General features: G+C 34.5%; 1 protein-coding gene across 1 annotated transcript in view; it reads right to left on the bottom strand.

Moving 5' to 3' along the window:
* Window positions 1-1,371: 1,371 nt before the first annotated feature.
* LOC146004921 (uncharacterized) overlaps window positions 1,372-15,161 on the bottom strand; it is a 28,123-nt gene continuing 14,333 nt past the window's right edge. Inside the window, exon 2 of the mRNA XM_083143963.1 lies at window positions 1,372-13,916. Within this exon, the coding sequence (XP_083000089.1) occupies window positions 12,313-13,596 (1,284 nt within the window). The 5' untranslated portion in view covers window positions 13,597-13,916 and the 3' untranslated portion in view covers window positions 1,372-12,312. The remainder of the gene's footprint in view (window positions 13,917-15,161) is intronic.

The following is a 15,161-nucleotide window of genomic DNA, read 5'->3' as shown; positions in this document are numbered from 1 at the left end:
TGGCTGTGTGGATGAAAATTAATAAAACTAATCAGATTTGCCAATAAACTAATTACTTTCTGGTGAGCATTTTTATTTCTGAAACACTAAAGAATGTATTCCTTGCAACTTCTTTTAAACTTGGTTCCCTTTTTACACAAATGGAAACTACTTTGAAGTTCCTTTTGTACTATATCTCTTTTGGGATCAAAGAAAGTGTACACAATTTGCACACTTCACAGCATGCACATACAAATAAACACGTGTGTCAAAATCTTTAAAAAAAATGATGAAAACTTGCATTAGTTCTATTATTCAGAAAAGTTAAAGCACAATATCATTTCTTTCCTTCACTTATAAAGATAACTTAGTGAATTACACATTCATTTAGTGTAAAAATTCCTCATGATAATTTCAAACAATAACATCACTTGAAATGATTTCCCATAATGCAACGACTCCTTTAACAGATACCATTAATGCTTTTGAACACATTCCTGTGTTTTTGTCACTGTTGTAATGTTTCAGATATACAAAATTAACATTTTTTTTTCTCGTTTTGGATATTACGTGTATAATTATTTTTGTAAATTAACGATATTTATAATGCAAGAAATCAATGATCCATCTAAAACAATACATGCAACACAGATGGAAAATATGCTTTATAAGTCACATCAGGGCGAACATCCCCTCTTTCTGTTATTCAACATAGTAAAATAGCAAAATCCTACATCACAATTATGATAATCATGGCACAACAGAGAACGAACACAAATTGTGTATTTTGGTACTAATATTGTTACACAGTTTATCAGTCAAATTATTACATCATAATTTAGTTGCTAAATTAATTTAAATTCACTTCCACTTGACACCACAGTTCAAAACGTTGCCTCAGTAGCAAAATGCATTTAGCAATGGACTCATGGTTTGCCCACCAATTGTTCCAGGTTCGAATCCTGGACTGATCATGGGTGTTGCTTTGCAAGTGTTCCTATATCGGTTTCATCTCATCATCATTGTCCAATTAGAGAAATATGGCAATGTCATGCAAGGAAAATGCATACAAATACCGAAGTTCAAAAGTATTCTTATCAGGTTTTTGCTTGTTAAAAATTTGCATTACTTGTACCTCTTTGAGGCAATGCCATTCAAAGAATCTCATTTTTGGTAGCTAAAAACAAAAAAAGTTATTTTACCTCTATTATCCCCCTATCCAATAGTATTCAAACCACCACATGTACTACACTGTGGTAGTTGTTCCCTCAATTGATCTGTGCTCTCCAAAAACATTTATAAGGAAGAAAAACTACTTAAAATGTGTGCAGAATGGTCCAATGAGGCCTACAACATTATCTGCTTCTGAATTGCACATTAAAACTATTTAAAAAAAAAATGTAATTATTTTGAATATTGCTTTTATCGACAGTACAAAGATATGCAAATTTTACTTTAAAATCAGGCCTGTTCTAAAATTAAATGGTGTGGCGGTGTGTACCCAAACAGGAATTCATGTACATACACATATATACAGGGTGTTCAGCCTAAAAGTATACTTTTTATTTAGTTGACAGTATGTGTGTGTGTGTGGTACTGGAGTTTGTTGGTGCAACACATGTATCTTAGCATGTCAAGTTTCCCACTTGCATTTTCAAGCCTAATTTGGCACACACCAGCGTCTCTTAGTTATAAAACTTTGAATGGATGTTGAAAGATAGTATTCTGTATTTGTAATCTTTACATTGCTTTTCTATCCCTGTATGTTAATCACAGTGAGGATGAATGGTCGACTGATAATGGAAGAAACAATGAAACTTCCACACCTTACCCAGAATTCGAACCTAGGACCATTGGCTTCGAGTGCTAACCACTCGGCCACAGAGGCTGGCAAAGCAACATGACGAACCACAAAGCAGAACTGTACAACTTATTGTTTTTGAACTTCAATAAGGCTTGTTCATATTTCCATATGTTTGAACAATTTACCTTCATTTCTACAAAGTCTGACATATTTTTGGTTATATTAAAACTTAAGGTTGGACCAATATCCTTACCAACACTGATGCTTGAAAACAATTAGAAGTAGTTCAAAATATTAATTAACACAAATTATGAGCATCAATTTACAATGGTTTTCATTTAAAATATTCAAGAATTTAATCGGAATATCAAAATGCCTGTCATATAACAGGGTGTCTACCATCAAGCCATTACTTGTATTAATAATAAACTTAATGAAATATTGTACAGCTTAAATGTAAGCTACTAAGATAATAAATAATAACAAATCCAAACTTTTTCATGACATTTTCTTGACCTTTTTTAATTTTTTTTTAAACTTTTATTTATATAACCCCTATTTAGGTAAAATTGGAAATTAGCAATGAAGAAAATAAATATTTATTTATGAAAAGTCCCTATCAAAAGGCCAGTTAAAATGAAAATTGAACCTGTATTTAATGAGAATTAGACTTGCTTTATATATTAATGCACCCTGGACTGCATTTGGCAGACTACCAAGGTTCTCGCATCTAGACTCTCAGCCAGTACAATCTTACGTGGGGCTTGTGTTGTCATCCCTGTGTGTTTGTGATTGTCCCTTCGTCCATCTTATCTTACGACCATTCCCATCTTCGCAATTAGTCAAAGGGGCAGAAAAGTAAAGTAAAATAAACTAAATCGGTCAGTCATTGTGATAGCAAAAATTCTTGACCACAAGTATAATTTCTTGACTTTTTATTGACTTCTGACCTACTTGTTGATTTCTTTACTTTTTCTTGACTGGTAGACATCCTGTATAATCACAAAAACCAGCCTTTCAGACAACGCTGGTGAAAAATATATAGAACTTTGAATTTTGCGGAATTTCCAGAATAATTAGTCTGCAAGTGTCGAGCAGCATTTTTCCACACCCCACAAACAGACAGATACACCAGAAATGTCTCAGTTGGAATCGATAAATAAATAATTTCTAATACCAATACATTGTCATTAATATCAGCTCAGGTCCGATTTAAACACATTGCACAGAAACAATAGATGTCCAAATACCTCATATTTAAGAGGTAAAAAAAAAACTCTTAAAATGAAGATATGAATTGAACTGAAATAGCTATACAAAATAGCTTATGGCACACAGATGATATATTGTAACTCGCTGAAATGTTTAGTGAAAATTGTGGACATTATAAACTTACAGGGAGATCCAAGATGTGAAAATTGTGGGGAGGACAGAGCTCAGTAGTGAAGCACTGATAAGGAATGCTGAAGAATCAAGTTTGATTCTTGGTTGCACCATAATTTCATTAAGGTTTCAGTAAATTATAACATAAATTCAACTTTGATAAACACTTCCACTGTAACCATCCACTATGGGTCATTAAAATACTTTTGTTTCATTGTGTTACAATAGAATTGTCAGTCTACAGAAAAACAATGTGCTGTACATTGTCAGCAGATAAGTTTAATTTATTGCACACATTAAATAATTCAATAATTAACTTTACACATGGCCACAAATTATTGAGTATGTTTCAGTGACAAACAGTACAGGTCAAATAACATATCCAACGGGTATACATAAACTAATGAAGCAGCTCAAAGGGTTTTTAATAACAGATTATACCACTACATTGCCATAGTGTATTGTGCAAAGCAGTCAATACCAAAATGGCAACTGTTAAGGAGAAATTGATTTACATTCTGTCGTTGGGACAGGCACGGAAATCAGTAATAACTGTTCTTGAGACGTTTCCATTTTAAGGAAGGTAACAATCCTCATGTGGTATTTGTAACTGCAATTTAATGGCACTGGACAGTGAGAAACTCGTTTTAGTATTGCACATTCCACAAATACAGTGAGCATGGGGCTGTTTTTCAATTGTTTAAAAACTTGCGCATATTGAATAAAATCAAATGGTTTTAACTCCTCTGTTAATTTATGCATAATACAGTTAGATAAGTTCTTTTGGTATTCAACACTGAAACATTCAATACTTTATGATCACTTCAGACCAAAGCGACAAGTGACACATGGCAGGGAAGATTCATACCAACTGCACATGCATGAACAAAAGATCAAGGAGAAACAATGCACGCCACTGAGAAAACGGGACAGTCAAGCAACACATGTAGCTTGTCATGTCGCTTCAGTTCAAAAAGTTTCATTGATTACTGAGGGTTCGCTTCCAAGTGACATATGCCATTTGTCATATGCTGGTGTCGTTTCGGTCTGAAAGCTCCTTGGTATTTCGATTCTGAATCTGTAATGCACATATGCATAAAACAAAAAAAATTCTATGAAATTCATTATTTCCACTTTTGAAAACTTGTTATAAGAGCACTTTCACACACACCAAACACAATTTCAAAAGGAGGGTGGTGGGGGGTGGAGAAGACAATGAAAAAGTTGAGGACAAACCCAAAATGGACACAATCTAAACTGAAATAATCCATCGTGGAGGCAGACATGGTATTCTATTATTTGAAGCACATATCTTCTTCATGCTACTGGATAATGATAGAAATGGATTTCAAAAAATAATATTTATGGGAATGATATGGAATAGTTTAATTTTTCATAAGACATCTTGTAACTGTGCTTGTGGAATGAGATAAAATTGTATTATTCACACTATGAATTCAATTACATATAAAATAAAAGAAGTTATTTATTTCTATGGCACATGCACCCTCAAATTCTTCACTTTAAGGTTTCACGGAACACACATTTTGTTCAATTATGTAGTGGACAAGCAAAAAAGAAGTTTATTCTGGGTATATCTAGACACTAAGGTTTTGTTGCAATGTCTTCATTAATTGACTGAAATTCACTTTGGGTATGAAAGTTTTCTTTCTCAAAGAAAGTTTTAAATTCTCCATTTTCTGTTTATTGCTGCAAGTTACATAAAAAATATAAATTTGGTTGTAAGAAAATCATACGAAAATCATATTTATACCAGATTTTCTGCATTATAAAACCTCGTCCACCGAGATATTTCTCAATGCTTAGGTTATAATTCAACATCTGATGAGTGATGCCATGTGAATCTGTCATTTGCGATGTGCAACATTTGAACCAGAACTGATTATCATGAGGGTTAAGTGAAGAAGTGCCATTTTAGGGGCATATCATCTTAGCTGGCAACACTAGCAGGTTGAAATTTTGCCAACAGATGCAAATTATATTAAGATACATAATATTATAAATATTGCTCAATGTATTGTGTATACAGGTGGTGTGTATGTGTGTGTGAACAGAGTTCATTACTTTGTAAATTTCTACTAGTGAATAATTTCATTTAATCTAATGGTACTACACAGTGAAAAGTCATACAAATTTAAGCAACTTATGATTTCATTCACAACAGGATGGAATATTTACCTAGCACAAAATATTACATGAAAGGTCAATCATATTATATAAACTTATAAAATACTATTAAACACACACACACACAGATAAAACAACTTTTGATATTTTCTTGCATGTGAACGAATCTATTACAGAATTTCTTATTTTACCTAAATGTGGACGTCTAAATATTATTAAAAACATTACTGTGATATTAAATTACATCTACAATTCACTTTGTTTTATATTTCTTTTATGTCAAGTGTTAAAAATATAAAAATATACCATTAATGTGCACCTATATGAATCCTGTTATGCAATTGTTACTATTTATTTCTCAGATACTATGACATACAATATACACATGAAGGCAATAGTGTTAGACAAATAACAGCTTCTGGGATTACCTGGTAAAACTTTAAAATATACTGAAATTACAAATTGCACATTCAACCCTTACATTTGATTTAATTTGCACAAAATGCGCTACAGTTATCTTTGGTGGGATTCTCTTTGGGGTTTGTTTCAACATTGAACAAATTAAAAATCCGACTAGATTGCAACGAAAGTTTGGCAAATTGGTCGTTGTCAAGAGGAACATAAATTTACGATACATGGCACATAAGTTTTGGTTGTATGAAAGCTCAAAACATATTTGGCACGCAAAAGAAAGCACAACTTTCACAAACGACTACTAGTAACAATAAAGAAGTTTGTATATACCACTAGCGGGATTCCTTTGAAATGCATTACAGTACATGGACAAAAAAAAACATAACAATAATATTTATAGTCAAATTATGAAACAAGCAACACCTAGATAGAATTCAACTAGAATTCCTAGTTTTCAACATGAAATTTCCTAAAATTCAAGTAATAATTCTTAAAATTTAACTTTACACCAATCATGTCTTCTACATCATACAGTGTAGGTGAATAATCTACGAACATGAAAAAATTGCCTGCATTAATGTCTGGAAGTTAAACAAATTGTAATTTGTACTGATTTGATTCAAACAAAACACAGAAGTGTGCATATAGTGTCTACCATGGACAATTGTCTTAAAGAAACTTAGAAATGAAAAGAACTCATTTTTTAATAATGTTTTGAAAAAGTTTATTTTTTTTTTCATGATGCCAAATACAATTCCCACATTATCTGTGAATACTAGATAGTCTGCAAGAGATTTTGACAAAATAAGGACTGTTTAACACCATAAACAGCACTGATTCTATTTATAATATTCCCAGTTTCCTAAGTAAAAATTAAGATAGACCAACTGTTATGAATATACCAGGAGAGCACAGTCTTTCACGGATTAAGAAAAATCGTATCTTAAAAACCATGACAGTTGTTGTGATATAAACTCTTTCGCTGCGCTCGTCGCATTTATGCACAGCACGCCAGGTGCCTTGCTCCGCGGAAGTTGCATTATTGCGAGTTCATACTTCCACTTGCTGCGGGTGTCACATTTCCGCAGTACGTCCCTTTAATTGTAGCCTTCAGACATCTGTTGATACTTTTTGGAACTATTTGAACTTGTAGTTTTGTTTATATCCGTATGATGTACGCCTCCGTTTAGAATACGAGCGTTGAGTGCTCTGACATGTTAGTTTCAAATGCATGTTCGAATGTAAACAACATGGCTTCATCAAGTCGTCAACACTTGTCTGATAATGATGTTACTCAACTGTTGAATCAGAAGGTGAATTAAGTTGTGACGATAATAGCGACAGTTTTTATGAGACTTCAAGTGGTGACAGTGATTGTGTAGTGTCTGATGAAGAATATGCACCGCCATCCGTAACATCATGGAGCAGAGTGCAAAGCAGCATTGATCTAGGTGCGGGAAGTTCGACACAGCAAGTGCTAAGTTACTTGGTGACAGTACAGTATTTAGCACACCATTTTCTTGTTTTATCAAATATTTCCCCCGCTCAGTATTTGAACACACAGCAGAACAAACTGAAGTTTTCGCCACCCAGTATCTTGATACTACTTACGAATTTCCACGCCGCTCCACCACTCTGCGTCATTCCGTCTTTTGAGAAATACCATACCATCAGGGACTACAGAATGGTTTGCCAGTGCAAGGAATGACTGTTGTAATTTCTCTATAACATATTTTGCAATGTAATTTTTTAAAATTATTCTTTCTATTTTTTTTTTTTCAAAATTTCAAAATTTTTCAAAATATCATACCACCAGGGACTACAGAATGGTTTTCCAGTGCAAGGAATGAATTTTGTAAGTTCTCTCTCATATATAACGCAATGTAATTGTGAAAATTATTTGTTTATAAAAAAAATATTTTTTTCAAATTTAATTACGCAGCCAAGGGATATTTTGTGCCAGAGAATTCCGCAGCGAAAGAGTTAAGCAGCTCGACTCACCCAGTTTCTTTTTTCTTCTTTTTTTTAGATGTCATCAATGCTGGTGGCTGTATTAAGAGTTTTTTTAAATTCTCCCGGCTTTCGTATTGACATTCTATTTCTCCCCTATTTTTCATTAACAACCAAGATCGCGAAATTTCAACTCATTCAGAGTTCGGCGAGCCATACAAAACTCCAAGTTGACCTCGAGATCTTGCAAGTTTAATCTTTGGCGGGCGGAAGTGATGTAATATCTTGCAGTAGTTGATTGATGCTTGGTTTCGCAGCAGCAGTGGACAAAACTATGTAGGTTTGGACCAAGGAACATGCAAATTTGTAAATTTTATCCTCTATTGTGATCTGTATATTATATAAAATGTAAATAATTTCTTTTGTCTAATATTATCCATTCCATAAACATTTGCTGCACTGCTAAAAATGCCCAAAATTTGTTGCAACTAAATCTCCAGTAAATTCAATGCCGGAAGTTGGAACATATCCTTTAAATTCATGGCCAAAAGTTGGTTACCGCAGCTGCTGCACATCTGTTCCAACATAACATCAATGAAGGAGTGTGTTCGATGGTTCCACGAGAGTAAAGCAACAGTGCAAAGACAGTTCAGAGTGGAGGATATGAAAGAAACCCTCTAGATATTAAAAGCATCCAAGCATGGTATCCGAGGATGACAGAAGTATTAGAGACGTTGTCTAATACTTGAGAAATTGATCATCATTTAGACATTCTCCATGCAACAAGTGACCCACATGAACAAAACAACAAATTTGTGACTTTGGGGGGCATTTAGCATTTGTGTAATAATTTTCTTAAAATCAGTGAAAGATTTTATGCTCACTCTGTATGCTTCAGAATCTACATGAAGGTCTACATTTCATAAGAGTTGAATTACTATGCAAAACAATTTTTTCATGTTTGTGAAGAAAATTCCTGGTGCCAATAATTCCTGGTCAGTAGACACCCTGAATAGATATTGAGTTGAAACTATCTTGGCTACATCCTGCTCATTTGTTACTAGATATTCAGCTTAAATATGTTTCTCTGTGAATGTCATGCTAATTTTTTCATCCCTCCACCAATAACATACAATAAAAGAACATTAGAAATATTGTTAAATGCAAATACGAGTTTTCTCATACACTGATGCAATTCTACTATCGTATTACAACAATGTGTTAAAGTAAAAATCCACCACCAATCAGAAAGAGAGAGACAGTGTTCACATACACCAAGCAGACCCAGAAGTCGAAGAGAACAACAGCAGTGTCAGTGCTATGGAATTTAATGTAAGTGGGAAATTGTTACAAATTGATGCAGTATCACAAATACCATTAAATATCTGCATTCTTCTGCAAAATACAACCAAGTAACGTATAAAAATTGTTAATTTCAACCACCCTCTATATCTAATTTATATTATACTAAATAGTTACTATGTATACATACTCTTTTTTGTAGTGGTATTATGCAACTGTGCAACAGACAAGGCAATTAAGTTACATAGTTCATAAGAGCTCATTTTCCCTTTTACCATTATGCCTTCAAGACCAAAATCATCTAATAAATTGCCAAATAAAAGTACATATAAACAGAAGCAGATAATGAAAATTTACAAATATAAATGAATAAAGTCTGATAAAAATAGAGTTCCGATACCTTTGTTTATATATAAAAAGACCTGTATTAACAATTTTTCTTCTGTGATACATTTTAATAGTATCAATGTTTCAATGTCTCAAATATGCAGCTTTTTCAAGACCTACACTGTTTATACATTTAAACAACATATACAGGGTGCACAAGATGCACAGTTGAAGTAATGAAAACTGAGAATATATTAAAGTGTACCAGAGAAGAAATGTGTTTATATATAAAGAAATCAAAGTTCATAAAATGAACACCATGGTAACACAGAACATATAAAGAATTTCCTTATATTGCATATTAAAATTACATTAAATGCAAAGAGTAAGTTTTGAAATTTGGCAAAGTAATGATGATGTAGGCCTATTCTTATCTTGTAATGTGGTTAGCATAGACAAAGAGGAAAAATAACAAGAAAATACAGGTGCATTTTAGAGTTACCACTTCCTCGCAATTGTATTAACAAATTAGGCCAATAGTAACTAATCTACACTTACACAGTAGTTGTTTCTAATTAACATACACCGGAATTAATACCTTACAATGCTAATGAAATAAACCACACCATATTACAATTGTGTTACTACAAGAAAGCATCATAGTACAAAATTGATATACTTACTTACCACATATGTAATACAATGTTGAATTACTGGGCTATAAAACACAAAAGCAAACATCTTTATAATTATTATAATAAACAAAATTACATGCAAATACTTGTAAATTCTAACAAGGAACAATATGAAAGGTGATTATTAATAGTCATGTATGCTTATGTATGGCTAAAAAAAATCATTTGTTAAAGCAATAAAGTTTCATACACTGGACTTCCATTTTATCAAATATATGCTCTAGAGAAAGCTATGGTGCATTTCAAGAAAGTTGTTTCACTAATTCTTAAACTGAAGAAACCAGACTTTGGCACTTACTCTTAACCCCACCCCAGGTACATATCAAAAGCCGGGTGAGCCCCAGAGCAACTTATAGTGTGATTGAAAAATCCTCATTCAGATAACCCATTTTCCAAATCAACGCTAGTCAAATTTCTAGACAAATTTTCGCTATTACTTTTCCTTAGTCGTGAACACTGGCGTATGCAGGATTTTTTCGAGGGGCTGGAATTGTAAAGTGGATTAGTACAAAGTTTTGTTCTTGGGGAGCGGGGCATACCATAAAATATTTTGTATATTTGGAGCTTTTCAGTCTATTAAAATTGTACTCAAAGACCAAAATGGTCATCAGGGGTCATTTTAACAGGGTCTGGATTTACACCTTTCGATTTTTGGAGTTCTTAACGGATTTTCATTTGAAAATTTGATTTTCTCACTTCATACGTTAGTGGTTGTGAAAACTTCATGTTGCTAACATATCTACCTTCTTGGCGGATTCACTCACAAATTCATCTCTGAATGATCTGGTCCCAGTTAAGAGTAAACCTGTTTCATTGTGTTCCCTTTGTCAATATTGAATTGACAAAGGGCCAATTTTTTGGGGAGGGAAATCAATTTTCTTCTTCTTCTTTTAACAGTAATTATTGGGCGGTAGAATGTATAAAATTTTATCTCTTTAAAAGAAAAATAAAGCAGATTTCATCTCTCTAGGGCAATTAGTTTCAGAGTTATGATCTTATATATATATATACTTCCCGGCAAGTTCGAAAATTGCATGCTTGAAAGGGAATATTTTCTTCCGCGAAGCCCCGTCGACTAAAGGTTAATCTCCACATTTTCCGTGTTGACCTAACATCACACACACAACTGGGCAGTACGTGAAAACAAGAATTAACTGACTCCCATCTAGAAAGCTAGATAACAGCAATGATGAGTTTAAGTTTTGTTTTTCTAAGTCCACTTCATGAACAGAAAGGCTAATCGGGACTGGACCTACAGTTTAAAGTGGGATCCGAACCACTATGTGCCTACACTGGATATCGAATCTAGGACCTATTGATTACAAGACGACGAAGTTATCACCACGCCATCAACAATGCCCAACAGCAATGAGTGGAATGTAATGGTCATGAATGCAGCTTAGCAATGGATCTTACTTTCATTACTGTGTGTGGTGTTAACTGATGATAAATTTAATCAAGATACTACTATCTACTACACCACACATAAAAGGAAAGCCTAATGATAATTATACATGCATCCCTGATTCTGCTATGAATTCATTAAAAGATAATTTCCCAATCAGTTGTTTTAAGATAATAATAAATTACGTTCTTGGTGAATACACCACAGCTTTCGCACCAGTGCAATTTCTCCCTCCATTAAAATTATAACGATTAAATTACGAGGGAAGACAAAACGTATAAAATTAATTAACTTTACACCCGAGATGTTCAAAAGTTCAGTCTACACACAAACTCTTCAATCTACCAATCTAAGTTATGCGAAAATGAAGTACATGTAGATGAAAATTTTTAAATTCCAGGTACAATGTGCTGATATGAAATGTTATTCTGTAATTTTACATCAGAATAGATCTAGTAATTTAAATTGCAAATATTTGCCTCAGGAGAAAAGTTCACATCAACCAAAAACTGATAGATCAAAATTTAAGCACGCAGCTTCAAATTTTCATGATATTAACTACATATGTTGGTTTGCAAAAACTATAGACATACGTATCAAATAAGCACCTGAAAATATACATAAATCTCTGAAATATATATGTAGATATTGTATAATAATATGAATAATTCAATAATATATACATAAAATAACAACTACTGATCAACTAAATATGCATGCATCATATATAAAAATTCATTCACTATTCTTCAAAAGAATTTTGCACTTATAATATTCTCAATTCCTAAAGTGGATAACAGTTAATTTACTTCTAATAATACACATATGTGATGGCAATGAACACTCAACAAAAAACAATGGCACGCAATGTTGTGCAGCATGCTCTTCCCCCCAAACAACATTTGTCATGACGTTAATTCTTTCAGCAGTTCTTCCACTGTGCGCTTCTCCTTTCGGAATTTTTCCATGTACTGCCTTGGGACAGTCCAATCAAGCAGAATTTCAATGTTCTTTTTCAGGCATTCGAGTTCATTCAGTCCGCGATCACTGCAAGGCTTCCGACCGGAACTTTCGATGGACTCCTTCAGTATGTCGTCAATCAATCGCTTGCCAAAACCCAGCGTCTGCAGGCGACTCTGAGTCGATATTTTCTTCAGCAAAACTGCCAAGTGCACTCTCATCTCTTGAATCGACATCATAGGGTGCGCATCGAACAAAACCTTCCCGTTTTGCTTGCCTTTTTTATCTTTGGGAGCTTTCTTGCATTTGTGGGCCTCGATCTCATTTTTCGTTTTGTAAAAATTATGGCACTTGATGCACAGGTAGGGTTTGTCACTTTTGTGGATGCACAGCATGTGCTTTTTAAGATGCGGCAGTTGCACAAAGGATGCATTGCAGAGGATGCACTTGAAAGGCTTTTCACCGGTGTGTAGTCGGAGATGGAGTTTGAGGGCCGTGGAATGCGCAAACGACTGGCGGCAGATCTTACACTTGTAAGGGCGTTCACCGGTGTGTATCCGCATGTGAACAGTCAACTGTGATCGCTGAACGAACGCCACGCCACACTCCTCGCAAACATGAGGCTTTTCGGCAAGGTGAATTCGAAAATGCTGCATGAGATGACCCTTGTACTTCTTCCCGCAGATATTGCAGGTGAAAGGTTTCCGCCCGTGGTGATAGCAGAGTAAGTGCTTCTGCAGCCCATCACGGCGCGTGAACATCTTTCCGCAGACACCACACTCAAAGTCCTTTTCACCCAAGTGACGCTTCAAGTGCACCTTAAGGTTCGTTGAGCACGTGAAGGAGGTCTTACAGACATCGCATTTGTACGGCCGTTCGCCGGTATGGGTGCGGACATGCTGAGACAACTGGCCACCTCGAGCAAACGTCTTCCTGCAGTACTTACATTTGTAAGGGCGTTCGCCAGTATGTATACGCATATGAAGCCGCAAGCGATCCTTAACAGCGAATGAATTTCCACAGTGACTGCAGACGAACGGACGTTGCCCAGTATGAATGCTGAGGTGATTTTTGAGTGAACCGGCTTGCGTAAATTTCTGATCACAAATGTCACAAGAGTAAGGTCTCTCCCCAGTATGAGTGCGAATATGTTTCTGCAGGTCATTTCGTATACTGAATGACTTTGGACAGTGAGAACATTTGTGTCTCTTATCTCTCAAGTGTGTCATTTTTTATCCATAAAACCACCAACCACCTTTACTAAAAATAAAGTTCCTTGGAAAAATGTTAATGTAAATTGTTTCGTAAAATGATTTCCAATAATAACGTGCAACTTATATACCCCAACAAATAATTCAACCAGGAAACTAGAGAAAATAGTTCACCACAACCTTCAACTACCCCAGTGATCTACAGTTCTGCTTACATTTTCATTGCTGTGACTAGAAACAGCTCATCTTTGGCATGAAGCATTTTTATCACCGGTCTTCCATATTTGTAAGAACCAACACTCATAGGCAAGATATGGCACATTCGAGTAATCTTATTCCTGTAAAAAGAGGAAAATAAATATCATTGTTTTACCAATACATTAAATTTTTTTTAACAATTGTCATTTTACAATGTCAACATGGCTATATGTGGTTAACAGAAATTGCAAAAGAGCCGAACAGAAATCTGAACTGGTAAATAAGAATTGGCTGAATTCTATAGAAAGGTCTGGCTTTCATATACTGGACAATTGAGGCGTTGAACGGAGGAGGGGCCAAGCCACCTGCAGTTTGATCCATTCTCTCACTCATAAAGCTGCACACAGACACTCCCCACATTCTGATCTTGGCCAATACACAGTTGTGGAGCCAAGCCACGATGCTACTGTTACCGAAAATATGTATTTTCTTCCTTTTTTTTGTTAACTCATATTTAGACATATTCTTTATTATAATAATAATTTGCTAACACATATCATTTAATTCTTATATATATTATTTTCTAAACACAGAATTATCAAGGCTGTTTAATGGTAGTGGTATAAAAGAATTAAAGGAAATTTGAAACCATTGGTAATTTGTGGAACACAGCACTATTTCAAAACTTCTTAGAATTGAATGTAAACATTAAGCAGCAAGCTATACGCCGTGTGGCAACCGTTATTATGTGATTCAGTTTTGTAGCAAGATTGGTGACTCATGATTGGCAAAATGGAAGATTTATAATGGAAAATATTAAGTGAGAAAACTTCCAGTTTTTCCTATTTTCGGCCGAAATGCATCTGGGGAGACAGAGATGTTTTGTGGGGCTTCAGCCCCCTAGCCCGTCCATAAGGGAAGAAGAGTGAATATTCTGAGAGAAAGTGACTCACTAGGTGGACAGTTTGGTTCCAATGGTCATTGAGACCCATCAGTGTAACATTTGTGAGAGAGCAGTAAAAAAAATTAGAAATAATTACAATCACCAGTTACTTTATTTGCAAAAGAAACTCATTTTGCCAATTGAAGGGCTCTGGTGGAAAACATGGTGACATTTTGGTAATTTTTGAGGTACCAAGTAAAACGAGCCATCCTTCAATTTTCGAGAGAAATTGTCATGTCATACAATTTGCATTGGACTCAGTGAAACCTTGTGAAATTGGTAAACACTACACGAAAACAATTTATCTACAGTATAGCTTCTAAAAACCTTTTTCCTTAATGAACTCACATATGACCAAAATGTCACTTACCATGCTTTACACCAGAGCCCTTCAATTATCTAATCAATAAACGCAGTGGAAGCACATAGTGGTTCAGATTCT

This window comes from Lepisma saccharinum, chromosome 22, assembly GCF_977018435.1.
Source record: "Lepisma saccharinum chromosome 22, izLepSacc3.1, whole genome shotgun sequence".
In the NCBI taxonomy this organism is placed as follows: Eukaryota; Metazoa; Arthropoda; class Insecta; order Zygentoma; family Lepismatidae; genus Lepisma; species Lepisma saccharinum.
This window is presented reverse-complemented; position numbering and strand designations above follow the sequence as displayed.